Source organism: Lissotriton helveticus, chromosome 2_2, assembly GCF_964261635.1.
Source record: "Lissotriton helveticus chromosome 2_2, aLisHel1.1, whole genome shotgun sequence".
In the NCBI taxonomy this organism is placed as follows: domain Eukaryota; kingdom Metazoa; phylum Chordata; class Amphibia; order Caudata; family Salamandridae; genus Lissotriton; species Lissotriton helveticus.
Window position 1 is genome coordinate 170,439,093 of NC_136060.1, and position 16,036 is coordinate 170,455,128.

At 40.4% G+C, this 16,036-nt stretch overlaps 1 protein-coding gene across 2 annotated transcripts in view; it reads right to left on the minus strand.

Moving 5' to 3' along the window:
• The window catches only part of SLC30A9 (solute carrier family 30 member 9), a 680,727-nt gene that overhangs the window by 200,754 nt on the left and 463,937 nt on the right, over nt 1-16,036 (minus strand). For both annotated transcript variants that reach the window (XM_078678253.1, XM_078678252.1), the window contains exon 15: nt 4,616-4,781. In XM_078678253.1, coding sequence (XP_078534379.1) covers nt 4,616-4,781 — 166 coding nt within the window. The remainder of the gene's footprint in view (nt 1-4,615; nt 4,782-16,036) is intronic.

Here is a 16,036-nt window from a genome sequence, read left to right on the forward strand (position 1 = left end):
TCCTATCCCTTTCCACCTGCAGAGAGGAGTCTGTGAGTTGGCTGGCGTGAGTACGTGAAACTTGAAGAGGCTCTCTTTTGATGTTGAGGAGGGTGCTAAGACATATATCCCTGTTGGGAGTATGCTTGATATCTATAAGTCCGGTAAGATGCTCTTGCTAAAAACTGGACTCTCCCTCTACGAAAGGGCTGAAAAGTCTTTGCTGCAACATCCCCAGCGAGCCTGCAGTATAGGCATTTGCTTTGACAGACTGCAGAACATCATCGACATGCTTGCTGAATAAATTCCCCCGTCGTAGGGCATGTCAAGAATTTTGGCTTGAACCTCTGGGCCGAAAAATGTCAACTTTAACCAGCCAGGTCAGCGCAGCATAGCCACACCCACCATTTGTCTAAAGGCTGTGGATGATATGTCCATGGCCATAACGATAATCTCATTAGACGTTTGTGCCCCTTCCCGAAGTATTTTGATTTGATTTGTAGAGCGTGACAATCACCCTAAGGCATCATGGCGCTAGAGACCGACTGTCTAGAAGTGGGTTCAAGAGGAAAGTAGCCCAGACAGATGCTAGGCCGAGAAAAGCCAGGTCTTAAGAGCCTTTCTAAATGGTAATAGAAGTGGAATAGACCTAAAAGCGAGAGGAAGGGAGTTTCAAAGTTTGCTAGCTGCCACAGAGAATGCCCTGTCCCCCCATTTCCTGTTTTTGGTTCTTGGTACCACCAGTCGCATTTGAAGTGAAGATCAAAGGGGTCTACTGGGGGAGTACCAGCTGAACATTGTTTTTAATCTGGATCCTTTTTTTTTCGTCTTCAGGCAAATATTCAAGAAATGGCGGTAAATCAGACCACATCTGTCTATTATAGTGCCCTAAAATCGCCAGAGCATTAGATGTCCTAAAGGACGTGGCTGCCATAGCTGAAAAACACTTCCCAATATTATCCAGTCTTCTGCCCTCCTTGTCCAGTGGTGCTGAACATGGTACAGACGAGTTCCTGCAAGTCTTTGGGCAGCTTGCATGACTATCCAATCAGGGCGAGGTTGTCCTATTAAGCAGGCAGGTGAATTCTCAGACACCCTGTATTTATTGCCCTGTGGCGGATAACTGCTGCTACTGAAGCTGGGGTCTTCATCAACTTTAAGCCCTCTTCTCAGATATCATCCACAATGGGAATGGATCTCAGACTTTCTTGCTGCATCCTTCAAATCGTAAGGGGAACCTCCATTTACTTTACTGGCAGTGATAACTCAAAAAGCTTAGAATCCTTTTCCAGTAGTTCATGGAATCCCCTTCATATCCTCCAGAGGCGAGCTAGCCGGTGGTGGTGACAGAATGGGGATGAAGGAGTGATGTAGTCGTCCCAGTCTTGCCCTGATTCATCTGTATCTTGAGGAAGTTCCCCTGCACTATCAATGTAGCGCAGGGGATAGTGATTGAGGCTAAAACTGGTCTTTCCTACTGAGATTGAAAAACCACTGGGCTTCACGCAGCAATGTCACACTAGATGCCTCCACACACCCCGGAGTAGAAGGTTCACCTCCGGAAATATTTTGTAGCAGTTGTCAAGCATACAATGTAGGTCTGTCACCAACGAGACAGGACTAGGATAGTGTTGTCCCTTGGAGCATGCTGGTCAGAATAGGGGTCTTTATAAGGATAAGGCTCCTGAAAGGAATCATAGCGTTCAGGTGCTGGCTAATGCCCATCTTTGAATGAGTATTCACCTTCCATATGTGTGGAAGTCTAACCACCCGATTCCTCTTCGTCCATGTCCTGACACTTCGGATTGAGCTGTGTGGGACTGTTAGCTGGGCCACAAAGACTTTCATCCCCAGACTCCTCTATATCAAGTAGATGCACAGGAAGCAGAGACAAAACCCGGCACGGAGAAGTTTGATCCAGGCGCAGAACAACAGGAATTCCCTCCATGGAAATAAAATAGGCTGTTTTTGGGCCGTCGATAGGCACATCGAGGATGACGAAAGTGTCTGTTTGCCACGAGCTGGGCTTGAGAGTGAAGACTGCCTTGCCACTGGATATTTAAAAGTTCCAGTCTATGGGATCACCGTCAACAACGAGGTGGGGGTCCTTGCGGACTTCATCGACGAAGACATCATTGCCGTAGTCTTTGTCATCATCATTAGTGATACCACTGTCGTCACTGGCAAGGAAGGTGACTACGTCGGCATTAGTTATGCCACCGTCGTCACTGGCAAGGATTCAGCAAAGCAGGAGGGGAAAAGGCAAAAAAGTTGACTGTAAGAATTACCCTCTTGATCTGCGAGCGACAAACAGCAGGAAACAAATCTTCAGTGATTATCTATCCTGTTAGTAACCAAGTGAAAAATTATTTCTGGTCATAAAATACAACAAAGATGGTGACACAGAACTATGAGCCCGATAAACATACATTTCCAACTTGAAGCTGGTGCCCTTTTTCAGTCGCCAGAGGTGGTTGGAGGGATCGGAACAAGCAACAAAGACGCGGGAAGGGATGGAAGGGACAGGAGGAAGCAACAAGGACGGGCGAGAGGGTGGGAGGGGCGAAGAAGGGTTGAGAGGGCCTGCAAACACATGCACTCTTTTGGAGTGCTAGTTAGAAGTAAAAGAAAATGTTCCTCTGCAATTGGGCAGCCAGTGGAAGTATACTGGTCTCAGAAAGAAAACTGTACTTGGTCCATGATCCATTGAAGACAAAGACACAAAGAGAAAGTAGAAGCAGGAGGCGCGCTGACCAATGAGAAGCAACTAAATGTGAGTAACGTTGAAGACAACCAATTGTAACTCATGGTAAGTAAAGGGCAGACTTCCATTAACCTCCATTTATATAATGTGGAATTGCAGGTTAGAAAAGCTGCTTGATAAAAATCTTTAACAATATACATTATGGTATGTTTAAGGTTTTGTACAGTAGCCACTTTTAAACCCCCTTAAACGTAATTACATACATGCATGTCGTACAAAATTGGGTTGAGGAGGATTCAACCCCACTCAGACAACGACCACAATCCTGATCAGGGTGAGCCACAAAAAGTCACTAAATTAACCTGTGCTTAACCCTCTGCTAGTTTGGCACAAAAACAGTCAGGCGTAACATAGAGGCAATCTGTAAAAGTATTTATGCAGCACAGAAACAGCAATTAAGTGAAAACGAAGTGGGGGGGAGAGGTTGGGTTTAAGACTCACTCCAGCAGAAGCTAGGTGGAGTCTTCAAAGTCTCTAAAGCTTGTTATGTCCCAATAGCTAACAAAGGAAGCCAGCCAACTAGCCCTTGCAGTCACTCTAGTTGCCCTCGGTGCAGGCAGCTAGGTAGGTCTCTAGCAACAGGGCAGTCCTCCGGGGAGCAAGGACACATCAAGGGGTGTAGTGAAGAGGGTCTACCTTGTGCAAGCTTTTGAAGTGAGGAGCTTCCCGATACTACTCCCACACCTGGTTCTGGAAAGGTCTTCCCTTGTCAACGCTCCAAGAAGTCTGGAGTAAAACTAGTCAGGGAGGCAATCCTCTTTGAAGTGTAAGTGGGGAACTGAACAGTTCCACTCCCAGCCATCCTGGCAGAGTGTCACACCCTGTCCACACTTAATCCCTTTTATGTCACTGGGAGAATACAAAATCCTATAGCAGAGCAAGTCACAGTCATGTGATCCAGGGCACTGGCAGAAGGCACAAATAGGACAAGAAAATGTCAACTTTCTAAAAGGGGCATTTTAAATTACAATTCATTTGAGTCTAAACATGATATTTCTACCTGCTTTCAATCAAAAGATAGCATTTGTTAAGTGTAATAAGGGAACCCAATGTTATCCAATGTCAGAGTAGCGAAAAACGAGTTTAGGAGTTTTTTACTACCACCCTACTTTAGGGGTGACATATGTATAAAAAGAAGAAGGTTTAGGCCTGGAAAAAGTTTTTTTTTATCTTAGGTCAAATTTGCAGTTTAAAAATGCAGTATAGTCTGCAGTGGCAGGCCAGAGACACGTTTTAAAGTGCATCTTTAGTGGGTGTCACAATGAGTTGTGCAGGCTTACTAGCAGCATTTAATTTACAGGGCCTGGATATCACATAGTACCATATACTGGAGACTTATGAGTATATTGAATGTGTCAATCACATGTAGGCAAATTTGACCATGTTTTACGGATAGAGAACACAAGCACTTTAGCATTGGCTAACAGTGGTAACGTGCACAGAGCCCTAAAACCAAACAAACGAAATCAGCAAAGCAGGAGGGGTGAAGGCAAAAATGTTTAGGGGTGACCATGCAGAGAGGGTCAAGTCTAACACATTTAAGCAGAACAAAGGCCCAGTGTTATATGCTCAAACACTTTTATGAAAAAAAGCTACTACTCCAGGGCTACATCGTGCAACAGTAATTTGTTCTAAATTGCTAATTTATACCAAGTTAATTTTGAGGTACTTATTAGCTTTAACTTCACTTAGAGTTTGATACTTCCTTAATGGTTCGGGTTAACTTAAGTGTGCAGAATTATAGACAACCATATGTCTTAGCACAACAACATTAAAAACTATCATTATAGAGATGGAAGCCTTAAAAAATTCTTCATATCAGACAAAACGTTTTAGAGCATTTAAAATATATATTATGTTCCCTCTATTTACCTGACTGCAGGATCACTTTCCAGTAGCTCAGTCAATCTCTGTAGTTGTTCAGGTTGGATGGACCTTCCTATCAGTGCTTCAGTGTTAGTGTAAATGAGGAATGCTGATACTGCTCCTAACAGTGTTCCAACGCCTAATGAACCCAAGCAGTCATAATATGGATTACCTGTAGAATGCAATCACAGAGTGGGTTACCAATGCCTGTTGAACATGATCTGTGAGCCTTTTTGTCTAAACAATTTTATACAGTACATTTTGTCCATGCAAATTGATTCACTGAGATAATTACATGTAATTTCAACTTCAAGAAAACTTTAATTTCCTGGGTTATATCACTATAACCTACAACAAAACGTAGATCTTATCAATATCAACTCATAACCTCAATTTTCACATTTGACTTGCTGGAGAATATATAATTCTGGCTTTCCGATTTTTTATAATAAATACATCGGCTACCCCCACTCAAATTGATATTTCGAACATGTGATCTGTAACTTCTCTCTCTGCAGATTCAAACAGCCAGAAAATCTCTAGGAGATTATGTCAAATCTCTACTGCATTGCACTGTGCCCTACGAATCATCACTCCTTTTGACACTACGTCTAACAGACAGCTGCCAAAAATACAAGATTTTATGTTATTTTAGGGAAATCTAAACTGGTGGTATGACATTTGGTACATAAAAGCTGATTGAGAGAATGCATTACAGAAGTTATCTAGTATTTTCTTGGTAATAAGGACTCACAGAATGTATTATAAGAAAGATTTAAAAAGAAAAAAAACAGAACGCCAAAGAAATGAGTGCGTTAAGGGAAAGGAATATTGTGTTGCACATGGTTTTGAAATTATCTGCCAGTAGTACAAGCAAAACAAAATTGTTTTACAAAAACACGTTGACAGTTCAACCTGACAAACCTGTCTGCAGGAGTACACCTGATGGGAGCTAATTTATAACAAACCCAAATCTTCATGGACCCCTAATATAGGCCAAATAAACAAAAACATAGAAGCCTTTGAGATAGTAGTGGAGAAGGGTATTTCTGATCTCCTAGATCAAAAGAATTGGACCAATTTAAATTTACAAAAAGAAGAAAAACAGGCGCTACAAAAACTGCAGAATTGCCATACACTGACGATTAAACCCGCGGATAAAGGCGGTAGCATAGTGATTATGTCCACGCAACAATACACTGATAAAATGCGTTTGTTATTAGACAATCAGGATCACTATAAACAGGTCAAAAGAGAAGACTGGTTACAATTAAAAACCACAGTCAAAAGAACATTAGACCTAGCATTAGAAGATGAGGTGATTTGTAACGAAGAATATAAATACCTCTTCAACGAAAATCCAGTGATCCCGGCCCTTTACGGGTTACCTAAAGTACATAAAGACATCTTGAATCCACCAATGAGACCTATCGTGTCCAGCATCGGTTCCCTTACAGAGCCTCTAAGCCAATATGCAGACATTTTTCTCCAACCGTATGTCATTAACCAAAAAGCTTACGTGAAAGACACAGGAGACATTATCCAGAAACTTGAGGGAATTCCTTTTAACACTGACACCCAATTTTTAGTAACCCTCGACATAGAGGCTTTGTATACAAACATACCCCAAGACAATACCATCGAAATGATAGAAAGCCTTTTTGCAAGCCAAGAGAGGGACCTCAATGCCCAAGAAACCTTCATAGTCGACTGTGTGACATTAGTCTTGAAAAATAATATTTTTATGTTCCAAAATGATTTTTTTAAACAAACCAAAGGGACCAGTATGGGAGCCACATGTGCGCCGAGCCTGGCATGTCTTTACGTGGCCAGGTTCGAAGATAACCACATTTTTAATACCATGGCACCATTCTATGAGAACATTTCCAACTGGTCTAGGTATATAGACGATGTCTTCTTTATATGGACAGGCCCATTAGAAACATTGGAAGAATTCATCATATGGCTAAATTTAGGTGATAGTAATTTAAAATTCACTTCTAATTATGACAGCCAGCAATGTGAATTCTTAGACATTTTGATCAAGACTGACGAGAATAAACTATCAGTTGAGTTGTTCACTAAAAAAACTGATCGCAACACCATGTTGCATTATGATAGCTTCCACCCACCGTGCCAGAAAGATAATATACCATTCGGCCAATTTCTCAGGCTGAGACGAAACTGCACCAAGATGCCAGATTTCGACAAACATGCTAAAATCCTCACCGAGAAATTTATCAACCGTGGCTATCCAAAACGTATGATCAGACACGCTTATAAAAGAGCAAAATATTATAATAGGGACAACCTCCTACAGAACAAACAAAAGAAAACTGAAGCAAACAAACCTCTTATTTTTGTGACCAACTACAGTTCCGTTAGTAACAAAATAAAGAATATCATTAACCGCAATTGGCACCTTGTTACCAATAAGAACAAAGAAAAATTACCTAAACCCATGTTTGCGTTCAGACGCAACAAAACTATAAGAAATAGTTTAGTTCATACGTATAGGGAAATAAAACCTGATCTACAACAAAGCATGAACAATGCTCCATTGCCCACAGGCACTTTTCCGTGTGGTAATTGTGGCAACTGCAAGTCAATAATTAAAGGCGACTGTATAAATGTAAACAATAACACTCACAAAATTCAATCAATGATGAACTGTAGGTCAAAAAATCTAATATACCTAATTAAGTGCCCCTGTAATTTGCCATATATAGGCGAAACATCTAGAGAGGTCCGTCTAAGACTAAATGAACACAGGTCTGCCATAAGAACTAAAAAGAAAGGAGCACCTCTCACTGAACATTGGCAAGAGGCCAAACACACACTGGAAGACCTATCCTGGTGCGTGTTGGAACAAATTCACATGAGTGCCCGAGGAGGCGACACTGAAACAAAGCGAAGGAAAAGAGAGCAATTTTTCATGTCAAAATTCAAAACAGTAAAGAAGGGACTTAATAATAAAGAAGATTGGGAGCGTATTTTAATTTAATATGGCCCCGCAACAAATATAGGTACCCCCGTAGACCTGCAAAGCTTGAAACAGTGGTTGTATATATATCTATAGAACCTGACAATATATGCACCGAAGGCACAAAATTGTACATCAGTGGCATAAATCTAATAGAAATTACCTGTGTGCACCCTGATAAATAGGAACAGTTGTCATCTAATATGTAGTGATAACGACATAGATGCACAAAAATCCCATAGACTAAAGATAAAGAAGAATTGATATTGCCAGGAAGCGCTAACAATGTACTGCCACTTAGGCCAACCAATCGGTAGTCAATGTGATGTTTACAAACATACATCATCGCTTGCGGACCAACTCCCGACTTCTAACAGGTCGCAGCGAGGAGCCTCCATTTGAAATCTCAATAACAAACTACTCCAGTAGTTCCATCAGAACCACAGGAGTGATCAGAGGCGCAGTAGAAAACTCGCGGTACTCCGACAGCATACACGTCCCAAGGCACGCCTGCCTGACAGGAAGTGATGCTACAAGTCAGAGAGGAAAACTACACGAGTAGTTCTTTCATTTGAACTACACGAGTAGTCCAATGTACGTCAAAAAAGGCGCGTGAATCAATTACCCTTAATTAACACCGGCTGTTTTAAGTGCCGATCCGCTACATAAAAAGAGGGTTACCGCCGTCCTCCTGCATTCGGAAACGGAGAGACGCGAGGTAGCAGGGAGACCGAAACGCATCCTCAAGGTAAGGCTTATCAGAGGGCAGGGTGAAACTATGATAGATACACAAAGCAGTAACGACCTGCTTTTACCATAGTTGTTTTAACAACATCAAGGTAATTTGGGGCAGCTAACCAGAATGGATAATAATACTGAGCGCAGCGTTTAGCAGCAAGCTCTTAATATAGACAATGCGGAGCAGTTAATCTCAAGTAAATAACCCAACGAAGCACGAGGCGGAGTAATAGGCTCTGGCTAAAGTGCAGACACGAAGTAAATAAATATGTCTGCCCTAACTAATTTTTTCCATCTAATAATCACCTTTTCAAGTAACTGCAATATTAAATAGGGTGGTTTAACATGCTGAAGTAGTATTTTCAGTACTACTGAGTCAAGTAGTATACTGTAAACTTTTGTATTTAAAAAAACAGCATATATTAATACCATGCACGTCTTTCTCCAGCCTGGTGATATTATTTACCCAGCGCAGAGAGACATATCATTTCCTCGCAGCAAGTTACTTCCTGCGACGCAACATCAGTTCCTGGACCACTATATATTTATTTACCAAAATATCTTTCAAAGTGATACATACTTGGGTAAGTTTTGAACAACTCTGACCCTACCTATTAGCGAATACAAACAAAGTTCAAATCATTAACTGAGTGTTCGTCACCTTCCCTCCAGAAATGACCAGAGATTAATGAATTATCGGTGGCTACCTGCTCTCTCCCACTTCATTCCATAAAGATACAAGGTAATGATTATAAAAGTTCAGGACTACAGACATGTTAAATTAATCTAAATCACAATAGTGAAACAGTGTATATATGGCTTCTCCCAATAGAGTGGACCCTTTTGGACTCCGACAGAGCATTGCTAATTGAAGAAAGTAACCTCTAAAGAGATCCTTTTAATCAACCAGAGTAACGATATATATCAACACATATACCAGGAATACTGAATTCTTTTAAGGTAACCTTACATACCGTTCCTATCAGAAAGTCTCGAGATACTACTTGAAAGAACACACAGTGTATTTATCTGTCCTTTGCCACAACACAGGGCCCCGACAGAGACTATCTAATTGAAGAAGATAGCCACTACAGAGTTCGCACATGAACCATCCCATTGGTGTATAGAACTAAAGAATACACCAATAAGACTAACAGCTAAGGTAATTATTTCAGGTTGTCTTAATAACGTAGCAGTAAACCCTATGATGACTTGAGATGATAAATAAAAAATATCTTTTTTAGAACTACCACATCACTCAAGGGAACGTGCCTTCAAACGTTTGGTTGTAACAACACGCATACAGAACCCAATAGAGAGGATCCTGTCTTCTCTTTCCAAAGGTACGGGTACAACTCCAGCATTAAGGGTTTTTAGAACACCAGTAAACCTGTAAACCACTACTTGCCCCAGTAATTTTTAAAAAAACTGGCCACAATACAAGACCTTACTAGTCATGTGCTACCCCTACCCTAATCACTGGGTCTGTGCAATATTTTACAAACCCTACTCTTCGAAGGGTGTTTCCCCCCCCTTTTTTCCCCCCCCAAGACCATACCACATGTTTAATAAAAGAGGCGGAAATGCGCCCACCTATATAAAAGGAATATTATGACACTGTACTTGTCAAGCAAACATACCAGAGAATATGGGTTTTTTAATGTTAACAATGTATGAACAAACTGATGATTAAAATGTAACAGATCTCTTTCTAAATAAGATGTTTCTTCTTCTAGAAACCCTGTCCTGATGAAGGTCAAAATCATAGAAACCGAAACGCTGCGTCGACAACTTGTGTTCTTGTGTTTTTAAATTATTTCTTTGCACCCATGTACACCTACAAGTACATTTTTATGTTTTTTAAACTGGTATTGTATATTAACTTTTGTTTATTGTAAATTAAAAATTTGTACAAGTACATATATTTTGTGATTTGAATTTTGTTTAGATAATTTTCCCTCAATATCTGTGATTTATTTTTCATGTGGTTATGGCTTCTGCTGGCTAATTAGCCTCTCCCTCCCTCCCCTCCACCCCTTGCCATTTGCATTGAGGAATCTCCCTCTCAGCCTGATCCATAGGCCAACTAGGGACTTTGTGTCATTCGTTACGTTTGTCTTTCTCCTCGTCCCCTACGGATTGTGAGGAGACCTCCCTTTTCATTTTTTGACTTTATACGGTTCGTTAACCGGGGAGGTGGTTCTTTACATACCTCAGAGCAAATTCAGCTCCCTAGGCCATTATGGAAGGCCTAAAAACACTCAGCTATAGTGAGGATCAATTTAATAAGATCATAAACAGCACTATCAAAAATGTTACAACTATCAACACTAGTAACAGCGATGAGGAAGAATGGCGCATTCTGTGGAACAACAAAAAGAGAATAATAAGAACAGAACTGCATTCAGATTTCCTAATAGACTACTGCAGACATGGGACTATCCCTAAAGGCCTCCAGGTGACTAACGAGCCCGGTATCTTCATAAATAATCAAAAATTTATCAAAAATTGGACCCTTATAGCAAACAGGTGCAGCAGAGACTGGATGCTATTAATAATAGAAACGGCAACCGATATCTTGATTATAGAAAGAGAGGAACTAAAAGACCTAGAGAAAAAACTAGAAGAATGTACTGGTCTGGAAGAAGCCCGGAAAAAACTAGAAGACATCCAAAATGATGTTAATGGGTATAGGGATTACTTGATAAACAAAAAGAGTAATAAACTGAAGAAAGATATAGAAAAATATAATCCGGAACACGTTTATCCCTATCTGCAGAAAGATTATTATGAGCGACCACGTGAATATCCCCAGTCTCGCAGACCAGGACCACAAAATCAAAGACAAAACTTCCAACGTAAAAAGGTGAGGTTCTTCGACACCTCATATACGAGTTCTGACTCAGAAACCGAGGTTACTGAGAACGGACAACATTCCTCCCTAAAAGACAAAGATATGAGTGGAGCTCAATCGAGAGATACCCTCTCTTTTTTAGAGCAACGACAAAACTTTTCCCACAACCGAGGGAGAGCGAGGGGCAAGAACAACTATACCCCTCGACCTCAATACAACCACCGATATCAGACAAGGAGCCAGAAAACCTGGGAAACGTAAAAAAAGCACCTGTTATTAATCTATCAGAAATGAATCTAACAGAGACAGAAATAAAACTTTTAGAAAAGGGCTTAGGCTTTGCTATTGCATCCCCAGTAGATAGGTTCAACTTGGAGAGAGATCTTCAGGCTTTCTTCAGGAAAGTTAGATTGCTAACTTTTTTTGAAGACAAAGAAAAAATACCCTCTTCCAATAAATCCGGGCTAAAACCCAAATCTTCATGGACCCCTAATATAGGCCAAATAAACAAAAACATAGAAGCCTTTGAGATAGTAGTGGAGAAGGGTATTTCTGATCTCCTAGATCAAAAGAATTGGACCAATTTAAATTTACAAAAAGAAGAAAAACAGGCGCTACAAAAACTGCAGAATTGCCATACACTGACGATTAAACCCGCGGATAAAGGCGGTAGCATAGTGATTATGTCCACGCAACAATACACTGATAAAATGCGTTTGTTATTAGACAATCAGGATCACTATAAACAGGTCAAAAGAGAAGACTGGTTACAATTAAAAACCACAGTCAAAAGAACATTAGACCTAGCATTAGAAGATGAGGTGATTTGTAACGAAGAATATAAATACCTCTTCAACGAAAATCCAGTGATCCCGGCCCTTTACGGGTTACCTAAAGTACATAAAGACATCTTGAATCCACCAATGAGACCTATCGTGTCCAGCATCGGTTCCCTTACAGAGCCTCTAAGCCAATATGCAGACATTTTTCTCCAACCGTATGTCATTAACCAAAAAGCTTACGTGAAAGACACAGGAGACATTATCCAGAAACTTGAGGGAATTCCTTTTAACACTGACACCCAATTTTTAGTAACCCTCGACATAGAGGCTTTGTATACAAACATACCCCAAGACAATACCATCGAAATGATAGAAAGCCTTTTTGCAAGCCAAGAGAGGGACCTCAATGCCCAAGAAACCTTCATAGTCGACTGTGTGACATTAGTCTTGAAAAATAATATTTTTATGTTCCAAAATGATTTTTTTAAACAAACCAAAGGGACCAGTATGGGAGCCACATGTGCGCCGAGCCTGGCATGTCTTTACGTGGCCAGGTTCGAAGATAACCACATTTTTAATACCATGGCACCATTCTATGAGAACATTTCCAACTGGTCTAGGTATATAGACGATGTCTTCTTTATATGGACAGGCCCATTAGAAACATTGGAAGAATTCATCATATGGCTAAATTTAGGTGATAGTAATTTAAAATTCACTTCTAATTATGACAGCCAGCAATGTGAATTCTTAGACATTTTGATCAAGACTGACGAGAATAAACTATCAGTTGAGTTGTTCACTAAAAAAACTGATCGCAACACCATGTTGCATTATGATAGCTTCCACCCACCGTGCCAGAAAGATAATATACCATTCGGCCAATTTCTCAGGCTGAGACGAAACTGCACCAAGATGCCAGATTTCGACAAACATGCTAAAATCCTCACCGAGAAATTTATCAACCGTGGCTATCCAAAACGTATGATCAGACACGCTTATAAAAGAGCAAAATATTATAATAGGGACAACCTCCTACAGAACAAACAAAAGAAAACTGAAGCAAACAAACCTCTTATTTTTGTGACCAACTACAGTTCCGTTAGTAACAAAATAAAGAATATCATTAACCGCAATTGGCACCTTGTTACCAATAAGAACAAAGAAAAATTACCTAAACCCATGTTTGCGTTCAGACGCAACAAAACTATAAGAAATAGTTTAGTTCATACGTATAGGGAAATAAAACCTGATCTACAACAAAGCATGAACAATGCTCCATTGCCCACAGGCACTTTTCCGTGTGGTAATTGTGGCAACTGCAAGTCAATAATTAAAGGCGACTGTATAAATGTAAACAATAACACTCACAAAATTCAATCAATGATGAACTGTAGGTCAAAAAATCTAATATACCTAATTAAGTGCCCCTGTAATTTGCCATATATAGGCGAAACATCTAGAGAGGTCCGTCTAAGACTAAATGAACACAGGTCTGCCATAAGAACTAAAAAGAAAGGAGCACCTCTCACTGAACATTGGCAAGAGGCCAAACACACACTGGAAGACCTATCCTGGTGCGTGTTGGAACAAATTCACATGAGTGCCCGAGGAGGCGACACTGAAACAAAGCGAAGGAAAAGAGAGCAATTTTTCATGTCAAAATTCAAAACAGTAAAGAAGGGACTTAATAATAAAGAAGATTGGGAGCGTATTTTAATTTAATATGGCCCCGCAACAAATATAGGTACCCCCGTAGACCTGCAAAGCTTGAAACAGTGGTTGTATATATATCTATAGAACCTGACAATATATGCACCGAAGGCACAAAATTGTACATCAGTGGCATAAATCTAATAGAAATTACCTGTGTGCACCCTGATAAATAGGAACAGTTGTCATCTAATATGTAGTGATAACGACATAGATGCACAAAAATCCCATAGACTAAAGATAAAGAAGAATTGATATTGCCAGGAAGCGCTAACAATGTACTGCCACTTAGGCCAACCAATCGGTAGTCAATGTGATGTTTACAAACATACATCATCGCTTGCGGACCAACTCCCGACTTCTAACAGGTCGCAGCGAGGAGCCTCCATTTGAAATCTCAATAACAAACTACTCCAGTAGTTCCATCAGAACCACAGGAGTGATCAGAGGCGCAGTAGAAAACTCGCGGTACTCCGACAGCATACACGTCCCAAGGCACGCCTGCCTGACAGGAAGTGATGCTACAAGTCAGAGAGGAAAACTACACGAGTAGTTCTTTCATTTGAACTACACGAGTAGTCCAATGTACGTCAAAAAAGGCGCGTGAATCAATTACCCTTAATTAACACCGGCTGTTTTAAGTGCCGATCCGCTACATAAAAAGAGGGTTACCGCCGTCCTCCTGCATTCGGAAACGGAGAGACGCGAGGTAGCAGGGAGACCGAAACGCATCCTCAAGGTAAGGCTTATCAGAGGGCAGGGTGAAACTATGATAGATACACAAAGCAGTAACGACCTGCTTTTACCATAGTTGTTTTAACAACATCAAGGTAATTTGGGGCAGCTAACCAGAATGGATAATAATACTGAGCGCAGCGTTTAGCAGCAAGCTCTTAATATAGACAATGCGGAGCAGTTAATCTCAAGTAAATAACCCAACGAAGCACGAGGCGGAGTAATAGGCTCTGGCTAAAGTGCAGACACGAAGTAAATAAATATGTCTGCCCTAACTAATTTTTTCCATCTAATAATCACCTTTTCAAGTAACTGCAATATTAAATAGGGTGGTTTAACATGCTGAAGTAGTATTTTCAGTACTACTGAGTCAAGTAGTATACTGTAAACTTTTGTATTTAAAAAAACAGCATATATTAATACCATGCACGTCTTTCTCCAGCCTGGTGATATTATTTACCCAGCGCAGAGAGACATATCATTTCCTCGCAGCAAGTTACTTCCTGCGACGCAACATCAGTTCCTGGACCACTATATATTTATTTACCAAAATATCTTTCAAAGTGATACATACTTGGGTAAGTTTTGAACAACTCTGACCCTACCTATTAGCGAATACAAACAAAGTTCAAATCATTAACTGAGTGTTCGTCACCTTCCCTCCAGAAATGACCAGAGATTAATGAATTATCGGTGGCTACCTGCTCTCTCCCACTTCATTCCATAAAGATACAAGGTAATGATTATAAAAGTTCAGGACTACAGACATGTTAAATTAATCTAAATCACAATAGTGAAACAGTGTATATATGGCTTCTCCCAATAGAGTGGACCCTTTTGGACTCCGACAGAGCATTGCTAATTGAAGAAAGTAACCTCTAAAGAGATCCTTTTAATCAACCAGAGTAACGATATATATCAACACATATACCAGGAATACTGAATTCTTTTAAGGTAACCTTACATACCGTTCCTATCAGAAAGTCTCGAGATACTACTTGAAAGAACACACAGTGTATTTATCTGTCCTTTGCCACAACACAGGGCCCCGACAGAGACTATCTAATTGAAGAAGATAGCCACTACAGAGTTCGCACATGAACCATCCCATTGGTGTATAGAACTAAAGAATACACCAATAAGACTAACAGCTAAGGTAATTATTTCAGGTTGTCTTAATAACGTAGCAGTAAACCCTATGATGACTTGAGATGATAAATAAAAAATATCTTTTTTAGAACTACCACATCACTCAAGGGAACGTGCCTTCAAACGTTTGGTTGTAACAACACGCATACAGAACCCAATAGAGAGGATCCTGTCTTCTCTTTCCAAAGGTACGGGTACAACTCCAGCATTAAGGGTTTTTAGAACACCAGTAAACCTGTAAACCACTACTTGCCCCAGTAATTTTTAAAAAAACTGGCCACAATACAAGACCTTACTAGTCATGTGCTACCCCTACCCTAATCACTGGGTCTGTGCAATATTTTACAAACCCTACTCTTCGAAGGGTGTTTCCCCCCCCTTTTTTCCCCCCCCAAGACCATACCACATGTTTAATAAAAGAGGCGGAAATGCGCCCACCTATATAAAAGGAATATTATGACACTGTACTTGTC